Below are 19,870 nucleotides of genomic sequence, written 5' to 3'. Positions count from 1 at the left end.
CTTTACATTTGTAATCAGAGAAATATAAATTTGACTTTATATAAAAAATATAAAGGGCAGTTTGAGATTTTTTCAGATGTTGTAGAATTATTTCCTAGAAAAACTCTCTAGGAGAAAACATTTCCTACCTCATTTCCTTTGCTTCCAGCACTGGACTTCATTTCCTTCGGTTGCTTTGTAAAAGAAAACAGCAGCGTTTACATGGAGAAGCATGATCAGCTAAATATCAAGTTGGGTGTACCTATTGCAGTCATTTTCTTGGTCACAATTTTGACAGTAACCCAGGTATCTTCTGACTCATGGAAACCTGGCAGAGAAGCCCACATCCAATAGGAAGGAGCTTCCTGTTTCACCGCCTAGGGTGCCCGTTTAGAAACTTTCACTGAGTTAAGTGAGAAAGCTGGTATACCATTAAGACTGTTCTTCAGCCAACATTTTGAAAAGAGGAAATCATGCTGAGATGTTTTAAAATTTATTCAACACTCCTTTGTACCTGGAAAGTATCATCTGAACTAAGCCATGAAGATTCCCAGTCCCTGTGAAACCCAGTCTAACACAGAGGGCTAGGATATAAATAATGGGGCAGGGTGCCATCCGGTACAGTAAGCATAGATAATGTTAGAGGAAAAGGAGACTTACTGACACAAAAGATTCATGATATGGATTACTTATTTAAAAAGACAGAAAACAAGTTGTATAGTGTGTACAATCTCATTTGACTTTAAATATACATATTTATGAAAAAAGAATGAAAACAAAAATAAGGATGTAAATAGTGTTACCTCAAGTTGGTGGGATTACAGGTGACTTTTAATTAAAAAATTTTGCCTCTCTGATTTTCAACATTGACTTTTGTATTAAAAGTGATTAAAGTTATTGTACAAAAAATAATATATATGAAAATGCTTTGCAACCAGAAGGGCAGTGTAAGAACTAAGGTTTTGTTATTTTATATATTACATGTGCTGAAATAAAAGACCTAACCACTTTTTAGTATGTTCCTTGTCCTTCCTTTTCCACGTGACTTTTTCTGGGAGACAGACATGTCTAAGTTAAGGGCTTCTTTCTGCTTTACTAGTTTATTAGAAAACATTGCCCATTATTATAAATTCTTTGAGGACAAAAATTAAACCTAAGCAAAAAAAAAGTGCTTGTTATAAGGATGTATAATATGTGACTCCTCATTACATTTTATTTAGCAGTTTCACATGGTAAGAGTTCAGTTAAAAAGAAATGTATTCCTCAATGCTAAAGACCAAACAAAAACAAAACCAGCATAAATTTCTGTATGCAGATACTTTTCTGTTAATGTACATGTTGTATCTTTTAGAAAATAGACCTTCTGAGGTTGATTCAAAGGTGTCCCAACATTTAGGTGAGATATTTCCTAAATGTTAACAAACCAGATGAGTAACATGTTTCTGATGAGATAAGCAGTAGGGTCTTTGGGAATCCAAGAACTATGCAAAGAATTAGAAAGAAAGCAAGAAGAGAACTCTAGGTTAAGAGGAAGTGGTAAAAACAAGAAGCAACAGGATGAGGTTGGGTCAGAAGCTTTCTAGACATGCCAAGACAAACTGTGTACAATTGTCATACCCAGGAGCATCCTATTCCCCCGCTAGCTAATTCTAAACTGAACATGTCTTTAGCCAGACTTGTTGTTTCTTGATATCATTTCTTTGGGAGATTTAAAAAATGAACCCAGGAATGCCTATCAATTACAGGATGGATTACTTCTGTCACTATCGGCAAAATCTATGGACCAATTAAATATATATATTTAGGTACTACTTGACCATTGTTAAGAACTCAGACCTGAGCTTCGCTTCAGTGTTCTTGCTACCATTTTCAATTCTTCAATGATAGTATGTTGTTATTTCTCAATATGTCCCTTAATCTCACAAAAGAACAACATACATTGAGTTATAAGGCCTATTAGTAAAGATGAGTCTGATTTGAAAAAGTAAACCTTATATAATTTATAAACATCTACTCACCAAATGTCGAAATTCCACAGAGAGACTCCCATTGGAAGATTCTTCAATGGACATGGCTTTGACATGAGTTCCACAAAGGACAAATCTTCGATTACTAGAGAAGAAATCTTAGCTATTTATATGGTCTCAGGTAAAATATATTTATGAGAACAGCAAAAAGTTCCAAAGTAAAGGTCTTACCTTAGAGTTGAAACATTCCTGTAAAACCAAGAAGATTATTTAAAATAAGCTATTTAATAGACCTAGTAAAACTTTTTATAATAGTTTAGAGGATAGTCCACAAACCTTCATTTCAAGTCTTTATAGCAAAATTTTAAAAATATGTCTTCATTGGAGTTCTGTTAAATGTTTGAACTTCAAAGTCAAATATTTGAAGCACATTTATATGTAATATTAGAGAAATAAATGTAAAAGTTTGAAATTATTGTATAAAATAAGGAGAGTTCTTTTTTAAAAGTCTTATATTTTCATGTTTCAAAATGAAACTGGATACTTACTTGTCAATTGATGCTTTCACCTTTACCTGATAGTTTAGTTCTGGCAATTTTATTAGTAGCCTGGAAAGACACATAAACAACAAATCAAAGATAAAAATGAAAAGTTCTAAAAGCCTTTTTATATTTAGAGGTTTGAATATATTTATAGCATATACATATAAACAAATTACATTATCTCCAGTTATATGTTAGTGTTTTAAAAATGTCCAATTCCTCTTTAGTTTGCCAGGTTACTAATACGGACATCAGCCACATCATATATTGACAAACATTTGGGAAGTGTTTCCATTGCTTAAGTTGATGTGTATTGGATACTACATTGGCTAGGTCAGAAAAATAGCTATATATTTGGGCTAAAGCCCAAATTTTGGTTAAATGTATAAACATTAGAAAAATCAAAGTCTATTACTGTGGCTCCATTTTATTCTCATATTATAAGAACACATTTTGTAATCTTAGTAAAACAAAATGTTTTGATGATAATTGTATTTTGGTAAAATATCGAGAAAGATTAGGCCTCTGGTAGAATATGAAACATTAACATTTAAATGCATTGGCAATCTTTAAAAATACTATATTCAAGTAACAGCAAAAACGTTAATAATTTCAAAAGACCCAATTTCCAATCAACTGATTACAGGTCAGAATAACTTCCTTTAATTCCTTCTTCTGGTGTCAGCCCCTTCTTTTTTTCTTTTGCTTTCCTCATCTTTTCTGAACTGTACCCTCTGATATACTTTCTTTCTGTAGGTCCAGTCCAGTTTCTAAGATAACCATCCCATCACTCATTCACTCATTCATTTACTTATGCACTCATCTGAACTTCATTCATTCACTCAGCATGTATCGAGCCCCTCATACATACCCATTATGTGCCCTAGGCACTGTGGCACTGGTATAGTGAAGACTGGGGAAGGGAGAAGTGCAGACACTACTATACATAAAAGGAAGAAGTCCAGTCCAATAGACGGAATATAGAGAATGGTAATAAGCAACTGATTTGCATTAGAGAAATATAATCACGGATAACAGCCCAAACAAAAGGTGGGTAGAATATTACAAAGGCTCCTTAAAAGTCCTGTACCAAGCACAGGATTGATTGCAGGGTCTGAAATATGATAAATGCGTAGTTTGGGTAGTGAGGGTTAGTATGAAAAATCTGATTCACATGACAACTTAAAGTGATTCCCATGTTAACCTCCCTTTGAAATAGGAGGTGCTATGGTAGAGAGGGATTTAAGGAGAAATTCTGAATACTAAGTAAAGGATCATCTATTAAGACAGTGGGGCCCTGGCCGGTTTGGCTCAGCGGTTAGAGCGTCGGCCTGCGGTCCTGAGAGACCCGGGTTCGGTTCCCGCTAGGGGCGCATACCTCAGTTGCAGTTTGTCCCTGGCCCTGGTCGGTTGTGCGGGTGGCAGCCACTCGATGTGTTCCTTTCACATCGATGTTTCTCTCTCTCTCTCTGTTCCTCTCTCTCCCTCCCACTCTACCTGAACAAAAAATGGAAAAATGTCCTCGGGTGAGGATAAAAAAAAAAAAAAAAAAAGACAGTGGGGAACAAGGTACAAGGAAGAAGAATGGGAACTTCAACAGTCAGGTAAAAGAGAAGGGCAGAACTCTCAAACCAGGGACTAATGGTCTTTGCCTCATGCAATCAGTTCAAACAACATGCAAGGTGGTGTCCATTCGGGACATCTTCTGCTCAGAACTCTTTGTAAGCAGGCCCTACCCATCTCCCTTTTGTCCCAAAGAGGATCCTAGATTTAACGTATCATCTATGAGGGTGTCTCAAGGAAAAGTAGAATGTTCACTACCCCTCTAATTTTATTTCCCTTTAGTGTTACCGTCTTATGGGTTAGACGGAGATGTGGGGATTAAGAAGAAACAACTTTTGAAAATTAATGACATTTTAAAAAGGAACCTGGCCTTTGTTTTGGTTCTTAAATTTTAGTGCCTAATTTACACAGGGAAATGATCAAGAATTACCAGTAGCATTTTTGAAATGCAAACTGAAGACAAATGCCTTCCCTTTGGAAATGGACTTCTGAGGTGATGAATGTTAACAATTTATTGTGGTGATCATTTTGCAATTTATGTGTGTCAAGTCATTATGCTCTACACCTTAAAGTTATACAGTGTTGTATGTTAATTATATCCCAATGAAACTGAAAGAATAAAATAAAAATGGAATTCCAATAGTGATACGTGATCAGGGGCCTTATCATGGGACCTTAAATCACCCTTTATCATGGCACCATTACCTTGTGTATTAGTTTAGAATTTCAGCTTTCCAGAGGTGAAATAGTGATTGGTGATTTAAAATTTGGGGCCCTGGAGACTGAAGCATGATGAAAATCTTTGAAAGTTTAAACTTAAACTCATTATTTTAAGTGTCCTTTAGGAAAAACTATGTATTTTGATTGCTCATGCTAATAGAAAGGATCAAATACATAGATAAAACAATGATAACACAAAAGTCATATGTTTTTAGATAAGGTACATAGTAAGTATATACTGAAAAATGTGATGTTGAGGGTTTTCTCACAAAATCTGGTAAGCTAGTTGCTGGGTGATCACAGGGGAAGAATATGCTACTGTATTTCCTGTATGGGATATCTGAAGCCTTCCCTAATCCGTTCCTAATCTATTTTCTTAATTCAATCTCTCCCTGCTCCACGTGCTTAGGAGACAGACCCAGGGAGTCATCCTTTCCTTAGTCTTACTCTCTGCACGCCTGTTCGCCTTCCCTTCTTTGTCCTCCCTCAGGGTCGTCCCACACAGTGACCACAGGGCTTCTCCAGTCTCTGCAGTCTTCTCTCAAGTCAATCTTTTCGGCAGTCACTCCATGGTGCCTAATGTTGTGATTTCATACGTTCATGCTAATATTCCTCATGTCCTCATCTTCACTGTCACACTCTTTACTAGCGGGGTCCTCATCTTAACATCTCTGTGGGTATTTACCTCAGCTCAGTGCAGGAGACACCCAGTAAAGAACAGTCGAATGAAAGGCACGAGGAGAGAAATTAGCCTTAATTACACAGTGACTGTGGTTCCATAAACATATGAAATGATAGAACACATTCTGCCTACCTTAGCTTTACAGTGAACTGAATGAGAGTTTTAAGTACCATTGGTCTCTGAGGGTGGGTTGGCATACACGGCTGCCGTTCAACCACAAATGAGCTAGATTAAAAGGAAATAAAGCGTGTCATTTGAAAACACTGAAAATATTGACAGGCTGAAAACCACAGAGGAATAGGATGCTGTCCTCTTATAAGGTCCAAGATTCCTACACTTCGAAGACATTCAAACCCCCATTAAAGCTCAAATCTTTCCAAAGACTTCTCATAAATAATTACTGGGAGACGGAAAAACGCCTCCAGATTGTCCCTAAGTAACAACAGTAATTAATTCTTAATTGTTATAATTGAGTCAAAAATAAAAGCCCCGCCCTGGCTGGTTTGGCTCAGTGGTTGGAGAGTCGACCTGCGGTCCAGAGAGACCCGGGTTCGGTTCCCGCTAAGGGCACGTACCTTGGTTGCAGTTTGTCCCTGGCCCTGGTTGGTTTGTGCGAGTGGCAACGATGTGTCCCTTTCACATCAATGTTTCTCTCTCTCTCCTTCCGACTCTATCTGAACAAAAATGCAAAAATGTCCTCGGGTGAGGGTAAAAAATAATAATAATAAAAAATTTTTAAAAAAAGAATAAAAGCCCCCATCTATTTTTATCATACTAAACATAAAATAGAAAATTAATTTCACATAATTTTGAAGTAGATACTAGGATTTCTGGTACATACTAGTATTGTTTTTTCTTTAGATGAGCTTATAAACATAAACATGTTATCCACCCTTCATTTCTTGTACATGTACTTAAGAAATCCTTGAAACCTTCTTTTCTAAATGTTGAAAAATGAACTTTAGGTGGGTGATGTGCTTGACTCATGGAAAACTGAGTCTGCTGGTGGGGGAAGTACTGAAGAATAGTAAAGAGTAGAACTATTTCTGGAATGTTTTGGTACTTTATTCAGGTCACCCTGAGGCTCACTGTTTAGTTCCCTACCCTTCCTTCACCTTAACACCAAACCCCAGTCAGGGTGTCCCTACACCTCCACAGGACTGAACCTGACATGAGGCATTTAACAAATCACACTTACTTCTTAAAAATGTTGTAGATCAAGAAGGTAACTCTTTCTAGCAGATGTGGTCTTTGCATCGGGATGGGATCACCTTCATATGTCATTTTGGTAGATTGCTCCTCTAATTTCTCCAATTGTCTTTTGAGTTGGAACAGACTTTCTGCCAATAGTGTAAAGCTATTGAAGCAAATGAAAATCACAGATAGTTTTTTCACTTAATCTACTATTTTAACTATTAACCATATTAGCAAATATTAAAATATTAAACTAATCACTTAAATCCATTAAAGGTTAGTGACAGTTCCTTGTATTTTTTCCTTAATCTATTTTTTCTCTAAGATGCATGACACAATGTTAAATATTTTCAACATTTTCTAATTTATACTTTCAGTTACAGATAAGAAATCCCTTTGTTTAATATGTTTAAGTCTGTCGAACATATATAATGTTAAGAATTTGGCATTCACTAAGGAGCAAAGAAAGAACAAATTTAAAACTTTAAAAATGCTTGATATAAAGAATGTTATGTATAAAAATATTAAAGAAGAACAATATAAAACAAACATATATATACACACACACGTATATGTATATGTATATGTATATGTATATGTATATGTATATGTATATGTATATGTATGTGTGTTATTATAAGTCCTAGGTATTAGTCTAGGACTTACCAATGCAGATCTCTAGCAGGTATCTGCGTAGAGTTTTCCTCACTATGTGGTGATCTCACCTCAGAAATGGAGGTGGGAGCTTGGGCCAGAAGATCAAGGAAGGGGAGATTGAAATGTTGGAGGCCGAAGTGGAGGCAGACTGTCTCAACAGACTTGATAAGTCCATTTAGCCCTGACAGCAGCTCTTTCCACTAAAAAGTGTACTCCCCACATAACATTGTGGAAAGAACTGTCAGTCCCCCACTGACTTTTGTAGGAGCACCATTTTACTGCTCCCTTCATTGTTTATCTTGTTTTCATAACAACAGAGTAGAGTAAGGCTTGGAGAATCACTGTATCTCCCCAAGGAAAATCAGTATGTTTCAAAAGGTGCCCAATTCCTTATTTTTTGAGAAGCATGCCTATCAGGGCAGAGCTTTTAGTACAAGAGTCCCCAGTTAGGATGTATTTTTATTGTACTGAATTGCACCCTTTGAAGACAATTTTAGATTTCTGTTGAATATTTTCCTTTTGTTTGTCATATTTCTAATTTTTCTTTCAATCAGATAGTTTTATTTTTGCATTGATGAAGGGGAAACCCATTAACATTTTTTTCTTCTAATACAAAGAATTGTCTCTATATACGATTGCATATGTAAGCACACAGGCAGCAGATTCCATGCTGTTTTAGCCATTTGAAATTTTTCGTTTAAATAAAAAAATAAATTGCTTTGTTAAAAACACAAACTAATGTTTGACTCTGACATCTTAAGATACACCTTTAAAAAACTGAGATAATCTTTTCAAGCTTTTGAAGCTAGTGCTTATGTCCTTAAAGAAAGCATATTTATTGCTGGTTTTAAAAATTCATGAGTCTTTTAAGATTGGTATATAAGAAAATGAAACAGTTCTTATGCATTTTATAGACTTCTATAGATGCTTTCTTTTTCTCCCCAAAGGAATAAAAATTATAAAATATGTATATAATTATATCTATTCGTTTCCAATTATAGAGTTCTCCCCTGCTAATAAACCATCAATAAGTTGAATGAATTGACATTCTGATCTAAGCCTGCATTCTCTAGCTGAGTGACACTGAAGTTTTGTACTTCCTGTGGTTTTCACTAGAAACAGAAGTCAATTGTTTTACCAGTTTTGAAGCTGGTCCAGCCCATTATGGAGTGGACCACCGATGCAAGCAACTTGCTGCCGCCTCTTCCAGTCTTGTAACTCTTCTAGTAGCATGCTGGTCATTAACAAGTCCGTTTCATTTACTATCTGTGTCATCTTACTGAGGGCTTCCTAAAAACAGGGGTGACTACTGAAAACATTTTCATGAGACACAACCTAAGTCACTCATAATTCAACCTATAAAACAATTTGTCTGACTTGAGAGATAAGAGCTTGCTTAAAATTTTGACCAAATATTTTACCAAATACCACTTTCTATTTGCCACAGCACTGTCTTTTCAAACAATTAAGTTATTGCAATCAAATAATGTCATGAAGAGAAAAGTATGGCCATAGTAAACATTCTCTTAATATCTCAAAATAGTCTCATACTATTATTGGATTTGTAACTTGTGACAATATTGAATCTTGTAGTCATAAAGCCATATATCTGCTTTTTAAAAATACATTTATAAATAGAATTTATATTCTTATAAATATGTTTATAAATTTATTTTTAAATGTACTGATTAAAATCTGAGCCTTTCTGTGTTAGTTTTCATTAGTACTTTATTTGGACTTTGGAAGGCATAATGGAGAAGTATAACTGTTAAAGGTCTAGTAATTAGATGTGAATTCCTACCCTGGTTTTGCCACAAGGTGTGTGGATTTGGATAAACCATTTAACTTTGCTGGAACTTGGTCTTCTGATTTATGCAATTAGGAGAACAGACAAAATTATTTCCAAGGTTCCTTAAAATCATATTCCTAAAGTTAAATATGATGGCATGCATAAAATGTATAGTATACATTTATTATGCATAAAGACAAGTTTATCTTGGATTAACCATCTGCATGTTTACAATCTGATATATAAGTGATTAAGTTTATAATATAGGGTAAAATAAATTTTATATTTATTTGTACTCACACAAATTCCTGCATAAAAAATGGAGCCAAACTTTTAGAAATAAAGTATTGATTTATCAGTGACTGGTTAAATTTCAACAGCATTTATTTTCAAGGAGAGGTAGAAAATTAAAATAGAGATGTTCCTCCTCTTTTAAATATTTCATTGAGCCAGAAAAAGGATCTTCCTCTCCTTAGGAGGAAGTTAGATGGAAAAATTCAGTTGTCAATAAACTATCCTAAAATCTAGATTACTGAGCACAATGTCATTTTTCAGCATAAAAATTAGAACACTTATTTTTCCAGTAAAATTTTGGTAGTCTTCAAGTAATACTCATCTCAGCATATTAAGTACAGCAACCAATGGCAAATAAAAACTAGGTGAAATGTTCGCCTTAACTTTATTGGTAGCTACAGTAAATGTACCACAAAAGCAAGATAAATAGACTCCAGAGAGTTCCAGCTTTGTAAACTTAGAAGCACGGCGAACAATATTGAACTCTTCCTAGAAACACTGCCATTTATTCATTCAGCATAAATGAAACAAATAAAACCCAAGAGCGTTATTCTTTTCAGTAGGACTAGTTGAAAGAAAAGGAGAAAAACAGCTGAAAAGCCAAATTAAAGTTCTTCACTCACCTTTCTCTTGAAGTTAAGGCTGTTGAGCATTTCTTGCAGAGTCAAAACTTCTTGACTCATTACCGCATTGTTCTTGTCTCCCTGATCTATGAAGGAAAAGAGACTAGATTTAGAGTCCTCTCTGAGATGAAGCTCTCTGTCCTGAAAGCCAAATTGACTGCAGTCTGTCCTCCTAAAATGCATGAGCCCAACCGGGGCCATTAGAGATGGACTTGGAAGTAATTCTGTTCATTTTGCCAGGAAGCATTACATCCAAGCATGCCGGAGAGGAGCTCTCTATTTTACAGACCTCCAGAGAAGACCTTTCTTCACACGTTCTCCTTTTTGGAGCGGGGAGAGAAAAGATAAAAAAGTTTTTATAATGGATTCCTTATTAGATACCTCTACATTGATAATAACCCCAATTGGCTGGCATAAGTAGGAAAGGAAGGGGCCTGTCTTTGTGTCCATGACTCCTGATGCTCTACCTTATATCCAGGAGTTACAAGAAACTGTCTGGTGGAGTTAGCATTTTGTCTACCTGGTCTCATAAACTAATAACAAAGACTAAATTCTCTGCTTTTTCTTTTGAAAAACATGCTAGCCTCACAGTAAGACTAGAAGTGGGAAAGAGTTGCACATTTTAGAAACACCTCTGACTGAAGAAAAACCAAAATTATGTATCCTCTTAAATGGGAGATGTATTATTTAATTTAAACATTACATTTTATGGGTATATGGGAAGTGATGGTTTCTACCAACCACTCAGATCCATGAAAAGTGAATGTTGGGAATGCTGATCTGACTTGTATAACTGAAAAAGTAGCACCAGAACAATATTGTGCCACAGTTCTCTAGAAACTAGCTTTAATTCACAAATTAGTTGCTTTAATTCACAAATTCACTGACTCCTAGATCCCACATGTAGCAAAATCTTGTTCATATAGCATTTTCTCAACTCAAAACTTCATTAGCTAATACTTTCCCATCTTCACTAGCAAGGATATAACTTGTTTTCCATGTATCTTTTATTTCATTTCACGTATAGCCAACAAAATAAATACTTGATTTAAGTAATACAATGATTGTTTTTATTGTTCATAATTCTCAGGGAGCACTCTACAATATTAAATAAACTCTAATTGCAATATATTAAGTTCAAAATAATTTTAATCATTTAGTGTATTTTGTTATATTCTAATTCTCAGAATTGATAGTTCACATATGAAATTTGGGATGAGGTTGCTTTCAATGAACTATAATGCCTGATTAAATCTGCAGTTGTGCTAAATTGTTTTAATATTGTAAACCCCTTTGATAATCTGATGAAAACCATGTTTATGTCATTTCTTCTGAAGAAAGAAAATTGTATATACAAAAAATTATAAACATTTTAAATAGCAATTCATGGGAGTCAAGGCATCCTGAAGATGCCAGAAGAACATGTCACTCCTCACCTATGCCAGAAAAAACAAATTTCCAAATAGCCTTGCTTTTAAATTTAGATGAAAAGATAAGCATTTGAACATAGTCATTCATTATGCCTTCTAGATACTTTTTAAGCTAATATTTCAATAGTTAAAGATGATTATTTAAATGAAAGATTTATATCCAATTTTAAATACGATCTTAAAATAATTTTAGAATTTAAAAACGTTGCAAAGAAAAGGGGACTCTAGTACACTTGCTGCTGGGAATGCAGACTGGTGTAGCCGCTATGGAAAACAATATGGTGTTACTTTAAAAAATTAAAAATTGAACTGCCATTTGACCCATTGATCCCACTTCTAGGAATATACCCTAAGAAGCCTGAAACACCAATCAGAAAGAATATTTGTACCCCCGTGTTCATAGCAGCACTATTTACAATAGCTAAGATCTGGAAACAGCCCAAGTGTCCATCAGTAGACAAATGGATAAAAAAGCAGTGGTACATATACACAATGGAGTACTATGCAGCTGTAAGAAAGAAAGATCTGTTATCCTGTGAGACGACATGGAAGGATCTGGAAAGTATTATCCTAAGTGAAACAAGCCAAGCAGAAAAAGACAAATACCACATGATCTCACTTATTTGTGGAATATAATGAACATAACAGTCTGAGGAATAGGGCAGACCCAGAAACATGAAAGTAGGGTACAGACTGACAACCCTCAGAAGAGGGGGTGGTGGGAAGAGATAAACCACAGAACTTACATGCATGTATGTATAACCAATGGACATGGACAACAAAGCCAGGGACAGGGCAGGGGGGATGGGGAGGAAGGTGCCAATGGGGTAACAAAGGAGAAACATTTGTAACAAAAATTAAATTTAAAAAATATATATCTCCAAGGACAGACATGGGAAGATCACTGATGCATTTTGTTAAGTGATGAAAGGCATGAAAAACATGTATAATGATCCCATTAAAGCAAAAAAAAATAAATGTGTATTATATATGATTGCAAATGCATACAGAAATAAATGGAAGGGAACCCTTAACTGTCACCACTGGTTACCTTTGGAAAGAGGAATGTGTTTGGAGGTGTGGGGGTGAGGCAAGAGTAAAAGACAATGTTCCATTTTATACTATATATCTATATTTATAACTATATCTGTATCTATGTCTATGCCTCGATGTCTATGTCAGTGTGGTATTAATGTCTATATTTGTATTGTTTCAATATTTGAGTCCATATAGTGCTCATCTAATACAAATTATCTTTAAAAAATAATAAAGGCAGCATTTTTAAAGCCTTGAAAAAATAAAAATTAAAAAAATAAAAACATTGCAAAAATAACGGACTTGCCATATATCCTTCATTCAGCTACTTCAAATGTCTTACATAAGCATAGTACAATTATCAAAGCCAATAAATTAACACTGTTACAATCCCATTAACTAATCTAGACTTTATTAGAATTTCTCCAATTATCCCACTAATTGCAACACGCTTTAAATGATCCATGATTACTTGTAAATCTTAAACCTAGCAAATAGCCTTATTCTTTTCTTCCATTTTTTAAAAAATATCTAACTCTAAACAACTTCAATGTTTAACCACAAAGAGATAATCAAATAAAACTTTAAAATGAAACATACAAAACTATGTACAATATTATCTCATTATTTTGCAAATAAATAGGTACATACCTATTGGATATAACTGAACATATAGAAAAACAATAGGAAGGAAACTTAGTACCATTTTGACAGTGTTTATCTGTAGGCTGTGGAATTTTGTGTGATTTTTATTTTTTATTGCTTTTATCTATTTTCCAAATTTCCTATAGTGAGTCACATTTCTACTTTATAATTTTTAAAAAGCATATTTCAAAAACTCACCTAGGGATGATATTACTAAGTTCCTGATTTATTAGGCAATTATTATTATTATCCCTTTTAATTGTGATAATGATATTTTGCTTCTATAGGAGAATGTACTTAATTTTTGGACCTGCATGCCAAAGTAGAAGTGCTCTCTCATCAGTTTTATAATTTACTTAGAATTGGTTAATAAAATATGTATTTTGTATATGGAGAGAAAAAAGGAGGAAGCAAAGTAAATACTCCTCTTTTGAACCCTCCCATAAAACAAACAAACAAACAAACAAACAAACAAACAAAAAACTCACTTAGGGAAGTAGATCAATGTATCAATTCTGTTAGTAAAGAAGAAACAGTAATTATGTTACTTTTATGTCCCTATGTAGAATTACAGATGAAACAAAAACTTACCCATCATCTGAATTGTTTTATACCTGTAGTCAAATTCATCTTGCAGGTCTTCTAAATATTTGGTATCTTGTTCTGTTATCTTTTTACAAAAGGAAACATACTCTCTTAGTTGTTATAATTAAGCATGTCAATGAAACATCACTGATATTTAAAAATACACTGTTTCGTGCTTCTAGTTTCCAGTAATATGCTAGACTAACTATATAGAACCTACATTTATAAAGAGCTAATCCCACAAAAGTTGAATAACACTGGAAGAACCAGATTGAATTTGCTCTTCTATTTTAACTATCTAATTGGAAATCTTTCAGCATCTTTCCTTTTGTTTCTCAACTAGTTCCCAAAGATGCTACTAATATCTCTTTTTACCTGAGAATCTGTGTACTTCTCCACTTTTAGTTCCATATAATTGTGTATTAATGTATCAATTATCATTTTGCTTAAGTCTCCTTTCTAATCTGCTACAGTTTATGACAATTCAGTGTAAAATTCCCCCCTGCTACCTCTTAGGGGAAAAATCTACTTCTTTTGTGTCTCCTGTTTCTACCTCTGAGGTTTTTACTTTTCTCTAAACCTGCTGAGGTTTTGCTGCTCAGACATAACAGGTGTTAAATGTTAAGACCTGGGCTTTTCATCTATTATCTACTATAGTCTTCACAACAATCTTATAATGGTGGTTATCCTCACTTTTACACATGAAGAAGCAGAGGGTTACAGATGTCATGTAGCTTACATGCCTGAGGCCACATGGCTCCCCAGTAATGGAGTATGATTGGTAGACCCAGTCTCCAGTAATTGAAGTTAAAAAGCTTCCCCCCCAAAAATCTTTTCCAATATGAACATAGTGTGTGAGAGACACTTATCTTACTAGCAAATTGCCCTATGATTTCTGTATGCTTTAATTTTGGGCACATAGGAGAAAGGTACTTAGTTGCATGGGAACTATAGCTAGCCTTTCTAGGCATCTATAAGATCACTCACCTGCACGCTATTTTTAATTGCAGCCACTTTGTGCTCCACATTCCTCTGTCTTTCTGAAACTGAAGAACTTTGTAAGGATTTTTCCAGAGGTCCCTGGAAAAAGAATGTCTTGAAATTTCAATGATGTTGATAAAACAAGTTTATGATTAATGTAGTATATGTAAGTATACTTTGAACAGAGGTTTGGATCAATATAACATGAAATACTCTTTAGCCATTAAAATTCATGCTGTAGAATATATAATGACATATAAGTGATGTCAAATGGTTAAAAATAGAGGAAATTATAAAACACCATATATTTGTGTTTTTTTATTGCTTATATATGTAGATATATTTATAGATAGATAGATAGATATACTCAAGTACATGTGATTGGAAGAACACACACACACAAATATTGTGTGTTATCTCTGAATAGTAAAATTATAGATGATTTTGTAGTTAAACATTTTTCTTAATTTGCTGTAACATACCTATATTACTTTTGAAATTCTCTGAAACTAATATACACAATTTAAAAATTAGTATAGTGAAACTACATTGTTAGAATGAAATTTAGAATTGGACTTAAATTCAGATGAATCTGACAGCATGAGCATTATTTCTACACTAGAACAAAGAACGTTTACTAAAGAATATGTAAAAATGTTAACCTACTTAAATAAAGAGGCTAACTAGCTTCTCCAAGCACTGATTCTTGGCCACTATAATAATCTACATTGAATATGTTTCTTAGATACAAATTACATGGACATCTAGAAATGAGAGTTAGGGAAGTCAACAACCCCTTTACATTACAGTTGGGTGGGGAGCTATGATTAGACAGGCTGATGAGTTGGCTAAGATCTGTAGCAAATCAGAGGTGGGACCTCAAGTGGAACCCATTTCCTTAACTATCAATTAAGTGTTCTTTCAACTACACCACACTCTTCAGAGGGTAAAACCTTTAAACAATTCCCTCACTCTCATTTAGCCTCAATTATTTGCTATTTCTTTGAAATTTACAAACCAGTGCTTCCTTTGTGTTAGTATGTGGTACTGGCGGATTATTTGCAGAGTGATATTTATTAGCATCTACGCAAATAAAATAAAATTTCTAATTTAATTGATATCTGAGATTTGAAGGGAACAACACACACACGCACACACACACATACACACTCTAAAATGATGCGAGATAAGAGAAATACAAAAAAGAATAGCTTAGAATATAAATATGAGAATATAATATATTAGTAATAACATCTTAATTTTAACCCCAAAGCATTGAATCAAACTCTATTTACTTTACAAACTTACTATACTTCAGATTTTAAATTAAATAAAAATATCCTCTTTTTCATCTAAAAAATAAGAATAGTACATTTTTAAAACTTCATACTTCTCCCAAAATAGCCATAACCTGATAATAACTAAACCTGAGAATTTCTAATAGTTAAAAACAAACAAACAAAAAAAACGTTTACTTGAGCCTTCAAAAATAAATATTGTGGTGTGATTTACTAAATGATGGAAGTTGTGCTTGGTAAAATTGATTATTAACATACTCTTTTTATAAGGATTAACTGAAACGTATTTATTAAGGATTTCATTGATTCCTCTACTTGTCTTCAATGGAAGTTCTAAACTCATTCAGAATAATGAGGTAAAATATAATTTAAATTATGGAAGGGTAAATTACATTCAAACAATCAACAAGCAAGTATTTATGGAGTTTCTACAAGACAAAATTCCCACTTGTGGAATAGTTTGGACTTGGAGGGTAGGAAATCAGGAGCTACTGAAGGGTTCTGAGCAAGATCAATCCCTGAGGATAATGTGCTGAGGGAAGCAGAGTCCAGATGGTAGAAATTCAACGAGGAGGTAGTTACCATATTCTTGAACCAATGTTGTAAGACTGTGGGCCAGAGTGAGACCAGTGGAAATAAAAAAGAATGTATAGATAAGATCCTAGAAACAAATGATGGAAAAACTTGGTAATTATCTCAAAGAAGCAGAGAAAAGGATCTTACTCAAAGATAACCCTAGACCTTAAATACAAGTGACTGGAAGGATGTTGGCACCACTAACACAGGAAGAAGCAGCTGGTTCGCAAGAAAAAAATTTTGGTTCAGAAAAATTGAGCCCAAGGTGATAATAAGATCGCAAGTTCAGAAAATGTTACCTGAACAGGCATGTTGGCTGCAGCCAATATTCTCCTCTCTTCCCTTAAACAGTTGGAAATAACCACAGCTACATGCATTGGATTCCCATGAAATTTTCCCTGAAAAAGAGTGAGCAAAAGTGACATAAAAGCTTAAATATATACATCATAAAGAAACATTACTGCTTACAAATAAAAAATCTCCCAACAAATATGGAAATTATTTGGGATTTATCCCAACAATCTATTATAAAGCCACAGAAACTTATAATGTAAAAGTTTGGGACATATTGCTCTGTCTTCAAAAATAATTTTACTTTAGGCTTAGGATAGGTTTTAGGTGAAAGAGTTACTTACTATGAACTACAGTGGTCCCAGCTATTCATCAGTTTACTATGTGCTTCATCGTTTGCTTAAAGCATTTCTTTTTTTTTTTTTTTCTTTTTTATCCTCACCCAAAGACATTTTTCCATTTTTTTGTTCAGATAGAGTGGGAGAGAGAGAGAGGAAGAGAGAGAGAGAGAAACATCGATGTGAAAGGGACACATCGAGTGGCTGCCACCCACAAGGCCAACCAGGGCTGGGGACAAACTGCAACCAAGGTACGCTCCCTTAGTGGGAACCGAACCCGGGTCTCTCCGGACCGCAGGTCGACGCTCCAACCACTGAGCCAAACTGGCCAGGGCTAAAGCATTTCTTTTGATCCCTGTTTGATATTGTTCATGGTGACTAGCTCAGGTATGCTGTGTAAGTTAAAATATTCTAATCACTTCAAGGGGAGCATGTATTACCCACAGTTGCCCTAGTATCCACCACTGAGTACCTTAAGTGCTCACTTACCCTACCTGCCAGGCCCCTAAGGGTGTCTGTGTTTTCTTGGTTTACAAGTCTAATTTGAACAATACCATAGCATTAAATTTCTTTGTTATTCGGCCTTTCCCAAAACAGGGTTAACAGGAAGTACAATAAATGTAGACAAATGCATTTATTTAGTTTTCCTCTGCCCTCCTCTCTGAAGGTGCTAATTATCTATGAAATGGCAGAAAAAAATAAAATAACAATCTACAAAGTGGAAAATTAGCAATTAATCAAAAGTAGATTACACAGACTAGTAAGCCAAGGAGTCTTTCTAGAAAAGGAATGAGGTTATTGGTTATAAACACTTTTATGGCCTTGACTGCCGTCACAATTTTATTAGATGATGCTTGTTAATTAGCACTTCTATTTGTAAAATTATAATAAACACCAAGTATCTGACTTTCTGCTCTTCCTTATACTGTGACCTTCAAAACTCTTCCCACTGCCCCCTTAAATCAGAAAACTCCACAAAGAAAAAAAAAATGAATTGACAGAAATTCATAAGGTAAATAAGTTAAAATGATCCTACTTATAAGCAGGGATACCAAATTTCTAATCTCTGCATGCTGACACTTTCAGATTCTTTCCAGTTAGAAGTTGTTCCTGTTGTTAATTTTCATATTCATTGATTTGTTTCCGTCTAACTTCCATGAATTACCATTTTGTCTCTGTTTTTCTCACTGTCACAGGAGTTCCTTTTTGTTGATCATGCAGATAATATCTTTCAACATTTCTCCGCTCCAACGTGTACACTTTTTTGTTTTTCTTTCCTACTTAAACTTCCTTTACCTTCCCTTTCAGATTCAGTTTCTCCTCATGTTTTGTAAGGTCAAATTACTCATTTTCCTCCTTTTTTAAGAGCAAAGAATCACCATTGTTTTCATCCAGGCTATTTTTTTCACTTCCCTTTTGCATTTTTTCAAACTTAGTACCTCACTTACATGTATTAGACAAAAACATCTCATGGAAAATTGATCACTATAGATTCAAAACCAAATTAGCACTTCTTATTTTTGTCAGTATCACTCATGTTCTTCTTTCAGTAGTTACCACATATAAACACCTCAAAATAAAAATTTAAAAAAGAGCAACAATACAACAAAAATAAAAAAAACAGAAACACTTCTAAGTGTGTGTTGTAGAAGGAGGGAAGAAAGAAAAACTGCCCCTTCTCTATTGTGTCTGTCTTTGTGTATAAGTATCACACATACTTTCTACTCTGTGGCTTGTCTTTTCACTGTTGCATAGTGTTAATGGATAGAAAATTTTAATTTCAATGAAGTCAAATTCTTCTCTTTATGGCTAGTGCTTTTTATGGTTTAAAAAAATCCTTCCTTAACCTTTTGTCATGGAGGTTTTTTCCTATTTTATCTTAAGTCTTTATACTTCAAAAAAAATTTAAATACGTTTTGATTGATTTGAGAGAGAGAGAGAGGAAGGGAGAGGGGGAGAGAGTAACATGGATGTGATGTCAGTCGCCTCTTGCACTCAACCCAATCGGGGATTGAACCCACAACCTGGGTATGGACCCTGACCAGGAATCAAACCAGCGACCCTTTGGTGCATGGGACAACGCTCAACCAACTGAGCCACACCGACCAAGGTTAGCTTTTATACTTTTATATGTTTGCCTTTAATTTTAACTCCCATGGAACTTGTTAATAATGAGAAGTACCTTTCACTTTTTTCTATATGGATACTTAGTTCCAACAATATTTATTGAACATTCTGTTCTTTCACCACTGGCTCTGCTGGGTGAAGCATCATAAATCAAGTGTCTACGTATGGGTGGGTTTGCTGCTGGAACCACTTCTTATGGTTTTGTCTATCTTTGCTCTATCAGTAAACTCTCTTAATTACTAGAGCTTTATAATAGGTTTGATGTCAAGTAGAATAGGTTTTGTTTGCATTTCCATATAAATTTTTTATTTATTTATTTATTTATTTGTTTATTTGTTTGTTTATTTCCTCACCCAAGGACATTTTTCCATTTTTTGTTCAGACAGAGCGGGAGGAAGAGAGAGAGAGAGAGAGAGAAACATCGACGTGAAAGGGACACATCGAGTGGCTGCCACCCGCACAACTCAACCAGGGCCAGGGACAAACTGCAACCGAGGTACACACCCTTAGCGGGAACCGAACCCGGGTCTCTCTGGACCACAGGCCAACGCTTT

At 34.6% G+C, this 19,870-nt stretch overlaps 1 protein-coding gene across 2 annotated transcripts in view; it reads right to left on the bottom strand.

The window, feature by feature from the left end:
• The window catches only part of STAT4 (signal transducer and activator of transcription 4), a 105,147-nt gene that overhangs the window by 26,125 nt on the left and 59,152 nt on the right, over positions 1-19,870 (bottom strand). Inside the window, exons 4-14 of one of the 2 annotated variants that reach the window (XM_036254678.1) lie at positions 16,860-16,958; positions 14,693-14,785; positions 13,712-13,790; positions 10,011-10,096; positions 8,443-8,594; positions 6,652-6,810; positions 5,586-5,678; positions 2,495-2,554; positions 2,178-2,195; positions 1,998-2,091; positions 129-173 (exon numbers count right to left, since the gene is read on the bottom strand). In XM_036254678.1, coding sequence (XP_036110571.1) covers positions 129-173; positions 1,998-2,091; positions 2,178-2,195; positions 2,495-2,554; positions 5,586-5,678; positions 6,652-6,810; positions 8,443-8,594; positions 10,011-10,096; positions 13,712-13,790; positions 14,693-14,785; positions 16,860-16,958 — 978 coding nt within the window. The remainder of the gene's footprint in view (positions 1-128; positions 174-1,997; positions 2,092-2,177; positions 2,196-2,494; positions 2,555-5,585; positions 5,679-6,651; positions 6,811-8,442; positions 8,595-10,010; positions 10,097-13,711; positions 13,791-14,692; positions 14,786-16,859; positions 16,959-19,870) is intronic. The other variant, XM_036254679.1, reaches the window with a different exon arrangement.

Source organism: Molossus molossus, unplaced genomic scaffold (genome assembly GCF_014108415.1).
Source record: "Molossus molossus isolate mMolMol1 unplaced genomic scaffold, mMolMol1.p scaffold_m16_p_11, whole genome shotgun sequence".
Classification (NCBI taxonomy): domain Eukaryota; kingdom Metazoa; phylum Chordata; class Mammalia; order Chiroptera; family Molossidae; genus Molossus; species Molossus molossus.
Note: the sequence above shows the minus strand (reverse complement) of the source record. Positions and strands in the feature narration are given on the sequence as shown.